Here is a 6,000-nt window from a genome sequence, read left to right as displayed (position 1 = left end):
AGATGAAAGTTTTCCTTGTTTCATAGACTGATGTAACTGCAGGAGTAATAGCTGCAACGTATTTTTCTTGGTGGCTCTGGACAATGGTTAAGAAAGAAAGAAATAAAATTATATCCATGGGAAATCTAGTTTGTTTTCTGCTCCACATCTGCATTGATGCAGAAATAAAAAACTTCCAGTCCCAGAGTGTAATCTATGGTTTTTTGTGTCTGGTACATACAAGTGCTACTGTGCATGCATGATGTTGAGAGAGAAGCTGGTTTAACATCTCATCAAACGCTAGCTCATTCGTGTGAGCCCACCTTCAATATTGACATCTTCTGATGTCTGAGTTCACCATTACTGCTAGGGGAATTCCAGTGGCAATTTTAAAGCGATCTGTTCTGTGTAAAAGCCTCATAAGCCAAACATAAAATTTGAGCTGAATTGCTCATGAGGCAAGTTTCTAAGTTTTTGGTTTGGTTTTTTTTTAATTTTCTCTTTCGGTTCATATTTGGTCATTTTAAGTTGGACTAATCTCACCAAATCTGGACGAGTCTGCATTGCTGATATCTGTGCCTGAACTAATTGTGCTGAGCTTCCTTTATCACCAATGGACAGAAATGTGCATTTTTTTAAGGTGTGATTCATTTACTCCTAATGTGCAACTGTAAAATGGGTCAGAAGTGTCTGTCCCTCTCCTATGGCCATAAAGGAAGCTCAGATATAAGTATCTACATTATGAATCCTGGCTTTGATGGCTTTGGAAAACACCACTTGCTTCAATACAGTGCATGACAGATCCCCGGGATACATGTTGGCAGTACAAGAGAAGACCAGCAACTTCCCCAGTGACACCTCCAGAAGTGACACCCAAAGGTCACAGCTGTGTTGTGGCAATCCAGGTTTTGAATGGACAGTGGAGGAAACGCTAGAAAATGTTTGGAAAACTTGACATCCGTAACCAACTGTTCTAAAAAGGATGGATACTGCACAGTGTCTTCAAGATGCAAATCAAGATCAGTAAATACTCCCAGCTAGAGACACACCTAAGCTATAACTAAGTCTTAAAATATCCCCAGCTCCTAGATCTTATAAACTATTTAGGTCTCAGTTCTGCAGTTGGCCCTTGAATATTTTGGGTCAAACCAGTAACTCTGATCCAGCTACCCCTGAAGTTTAGATCTGGATTCAAACTTTGGAAGCTCTGCCTATCTGGAAAGTTTATCTTTCTCTAAGACCAGTTGAATGCAAAAGGTTCCTTGAACAATCAAGAGGTTTGACCACTCCTAAAACACAGAGGTCATTTTTGGCAAATGGTAATGGAAAAGAACAGAATGAGTAGAGAAGAGGTGAAACTGCATTCCTTGGAAACTGAAGTAGCTAATGAATATTAGAACTGGCATTCAAACGGCTTTTTGTGCTGCGGGTGAATTTTCTCTGGCTCTCCCTAACCATGAAACAGTAGGAAGAGGTAAGACATGTCACATAAGAAAGAATTAGCTTCTTGCAGAGAGCTCTTTAGTAAAACATATATACACACCCTCACCAGCAAACTCTGCAGGTTTGAGTTAACCAGCCACAAATGTATACGTATACACATTTTGGAAAGCAAACAGCTTCCAGACGTCTTTGAAAGGTACCCACAAGTAATACAAAGTAGACATCAACACTCCGTTTAGTGATATCTTTACATTGTGTCCTCATGGATACTATATATTTAGGAAGACATTGCTCATGTAGGTGATGCTATACCATGTTCCAGAGAGTAGAAAGCAAGCCCTTTTAAAATACTGAAAGGGAAGATGGACATGACAAGCTCCAGTGCAGAACTGGGGGAAGAGCAAACTGAAATGCCTAGATCTGTTTTCACCCCTTCTCTTGGGCTACTAAGCTGTATAGACTACAAAGCAGAGAAAGTAATCAATAGTTCTTTACAGTACGATTTCTGGTGTCACATAGTAACTGTAGATTTTCTGCACTCTCCTGTGATAATTAAACAGCTGTAACAAAGCTTTAATTTGCAGACAATCAACACTCAAATATCTAGGAATAATAATAATAAAGACATTCGCTCTCCCCTCCCCTTCCCACAGGGGACTGATCTGTCTTTTTACAACTAGGGGTAGATTCAGCCCCGCGTAAACCTTAACAAGGTCTTTTTTTGTGTGTGTGGCAAGCATTTGACTGATGTTTTGCTTAGAGAAGGGGAAAATCCCACTTCCTGCAGCATATTGCAGGGACCAGCAAACATATCCCTTTGTTCGTTGGACCACATATTTAATGATAATACTGTGCAGGTGCTCCAGAGCTGACTCAGCTATTACACGATCACGTTATGCCTGTGGTATACAACCCATCATTATGTTTAAAGCATCTGCTTGATTAATATTCAGTATTTAACGTCAACACTGAGAAACCGGAATTTTAAAGTGTTGCACTGCAGGAACTGCAAATACTGCTGCAGTGGCAATGGCCTGGGTTAGTTCTGTGAGATCTGTTAGTTCAAGGGGGATTTCACAATTCAGAAATACCAAAATGTGTGTATGGTATTAACTACCAGCTGTGACCTCTTGGAATAAAGGCCATATGTCGCAATTAAAGAAACTAAATGTTAAATTTCAAAATGGCTATGGTTACTTCTTCTCCTATATAAACAGTACTTCTACCCCCTAGCAGTATAGCTTTGCCATCCATATTCACAACAACACTCTAATTGTGGTGTTACAGATATACTAGAAACTGGAAATACTTTGGCTTACATTGTTTTAAACCTCTACTTCCCATGTGCATAGGTTTCATCTTAACCAACTTGTTCAAGAAAATAAGAAAAAAATACTATGGCATTTTTTAATCTCTCTTGGTCTTGTTCCCTTTTCTCATTTGAAACATTTTTTCTTTCACATACACCATTTTATCAAACAAATCCACCTTTTGCCTAACTTTTCTTAATGATAACCCCTTTTTTCACCTTTGCTTCAGTCCTGCATAAAACAGAGCAAGCAATTCCCATAACAGCTACAGTCTGAGATTCAGGAACACTTAATGGCCAACACACTCTTCCCTGGTGAAGAACAAGGATTCAAAGGAAACATTTGAGATTATTTTGCTTTCATTATTTTTGTTAAAAAAAGTTTGCACCTTGATGTGTCATGAATACCCCTTCTTGATCTTCCTTTGCCTTCTCAGACCTGGCCAGCACAAGCAGCTGAGATCTTTGCTCTATTTTCCCTGCATCTCTGTGCAACGCTTTTTTAAAAAGAGAAAATAATATTATTTTTCTAAGCCTTTCAGACTGCTGTAACATGATCAGGATTCTCCTGTATCTCTATGCATTCAATCTCTTCTCGTTCCTTCCTTTTGGCCCGTTTCTTTTTCTTGTGGTGCTTTTTGGAAGGTGGGAAAAAGGTTAGAAAGACAGGCAAAATAACAAAACAGTGCAGAAGTGTGCAACTGCCGGCAAGCAGCAAGCATTTGAACAGTGTGAAGGTCAAGTTTGAAGGCACAAAGAGAAGGGGGACCAACCCAATAAGAAAAGAAGAAACATTCTGCAAAATGGCTGTCCCATGCTCTTGGAGGGAGTTCTTTATACACTGAGTTCGGGTGTGCTCAGTAGCTAGTACAAATGTATAAAGCAGGGGTGCACAGTGATCTATGGCAAAATTCAAAGTGTAGATAAGGCACAGTATAGAAATGCAATCCATGTCTACATTCCATAGGGTCATCAAGCCAAGGACACCCAGCTCTATTGAGGTGACACTGAGAATTAACCAGAAATTTCCCAGAGGATGTATAACCAGGAAAAATGTCAGTATTAACATCAGCAGGATGCCAAAACCAGAAATCAGGACAGGCATAGTTACTGATAAACCATAGTGGTCCATAAAAACAAAAGTAGGATTGAACACAATGAACTTGATGCTTTGTATAAGAGAGAGTGGCCTCAGCTTCTCCAACAATTCTACTGCTTCCCTCTGTGTGTTTTCACTAGTCCTGGCCACCAGGTACAAACGAGAAGCAATTATGCTGTTCTCATCTCCAGCTTTGGAGAAAATGATGTCATTTTTGAAGTGCTGGAATTCTGGCTTTTTTAAAAAGGAGCTCTGGAGGATGCTGATAAAGTCACTTTTGTTGGCTGCAGTAATATTACCCACTCGAAGGTACTGGTAATACTGTTCGATCCAGGACACTGTATTGAACCCTCGGCTTAGTGTTTTCAGGTCTTCTTGCACAGTACCATTCCAGTACTCCAGAGGTTCGTAAATGTAGAAGCCTATCACTGGGCTGTAGTTGCTGAAATACTTTTGCTGTATGAGGGCATAGGAGACGCTTGGAGACTCACTGGCAAGAAGGTTGATAATGTTGGCTCCATCATTAATCTGTAAGCACCCCATAAAGGAGAAAGAGGCATAGATGAGATACAGTATCACCACAAATGGCTTGACATAGATATTGGTAATCCACTCATTGTAATGCTCTCGGAGGAAATGCTGGATAAAGTGGTGCTGGTACGGATTGGTCTCATGATGAGAAGTATGGTGATGACCATCATTCATCATGGTCTGGAACCACACAGGTTTTCTGTCCAGGTATTCAGCTGAAGGGATTTTACAGCAGAAGATGCTGTGATAACGGTTCTGCTCCAACTGGCCAGCAAAGACCAGGCAGGAGCCAAAGAAGGAGAAGATATAGAAGTAGTTCAGCAAGATGGAGACACACATGTTCTGGCAAAAGACTTTTACAGCTTCAATGTTGGTGAAAGGGCTTGCACCCATGCCAAAGGCTATGAAATACAAGGAGCTTGTCATTGTATAGGAGACCATGACATCTGAGTAGGCATCTGCTACTCTGTCCTTGAATGGCAGATTCTCTCTGGTTCGACGCCATCCTGAAAGAAGTTCAAATACTCCTTTGGTTCCATGACCTGAAATGAGAAAACAAAGTATATACGTGTGCATATATAAAGGGGGTCTCATCATCCCCCAGGTTTTTCATTCTCCAGCAGTCACAAAGTAAGTTTTGCTATGATCTGGTCACCAGTTAAAGAAATGGAAAATTGTGAAATGTCTGTCTAAATCTAGATACCAGAATTCATATGCCTGATATTCTGAGACTCTCCATGCTCAGAAATAAAATGAAATAATCTCTAAAAGACACTCATTGATTTTAATGGACATTGAATTAGTTCCCGAATGGACTGCATAGATAGGACAAAGAACATGAAGTTTAGTTCAAGTCTGGGATTCATTCTTGAAATTCCTTGCAGCATCCTGTGACATCTTTCAAGGTTTAAGGGATTCAGCTTGAAACCTTAAAAGTGCAAGTAACAACATTTCCTACCAGAAAGTATAAATCCAAGGCATTGTTTGAGAAATGAACAGGAGTAACCACGAAAGGGACATCTTGGTTCTTCATGCTGGGCAAAGGAAAAAAATATACTGCCATTAAGTAGAAATCATGAGAATAATTTGAATGATTGTTCTCTACCTACTGAGTGAAATTGGAACTTCTCAGAGACAGTACACAAGTTTCTACACTGTATGGAAGTTGACATGCTGGTGATAATCATGGAGAGTACAGTACTGGCTTAATCATTGGTTGCCTTTAATTGTCTATAAATGTATGGGGTGTTTTTCATTATTACGTCTCCATCTCTTTTTTCTCTCTCAGTTATCCAGAGTTCTTCCTGGTGAGAAGGAGTTCTCTTAGCTCCTGTGAGAGAACATTTAGAAGAGTCAGATGTGGTCAGTACTCCATGACAGGTTCTTACTTTCTAGTCCATCCTGAGAAGTATTTTAGGGGTATGATTTTTTTGACAATCAAAGATCAGTTTTATTTTACTTATCATGGTCATAGCCCAGAAAGTCTAACAGCTATTGAACTTTGGGACAGGATGATAAAATAGAAACTAATCTTACTGGAAAAGCTTTAACTAGTAAAAGTTATTCATTATGTATACATATTCATATTATTTATATAAACACCCATATTCTTTTATTACCCATTAGATAATTTCAATTT

The 6,000-nt window shown here is 39.5% G+C and overlaps 1 protein-coding gene across 1 annotated transcript; it reads right to left on the bottom strand.

Moving 5' to 3' along the window:
* Positions 1-3,269: 3,269 nt before the first annotated feature.
* Positions 3,270-4,958, bottom strand: LOC104498862 (patched domain-containing protein 4). Its single transcript, XM_010142297.1, has one exon. The coding sequence runs from the start codon at positions 4,956-4,958 to the stop codon at positions 3,270-3,272; it is 1,689 nt and encodes a 562-aa protein (XP_010140599.1).
* Between the last annotated feature and the right edge of the window lie 1,042 nt (positions 4,959-6,000).

The sequence above is a fragment of the Buceros rhinoceros genome, unplaced genomic scaffold (assembly GCF_000710305.1).
Source record: "Buceros rhinoceros silvestris isolate BGI_N320 unplaced genomic scaffold, ASM71030v1 scaffold3868, whole genome shotgun sequence".
NCBI classification, from domain to species: domain Eukaryota; kingdom Metazoa; phylum Chordata; class Aves; order Bucerotiformes; family Bucerotidae; genus Buceros; species Buceros rhinoceros.
Note: the sequence above shows the minus strand (reverse complement) of the source record. Positions and strands in the feature narration are given on the sequence as shown.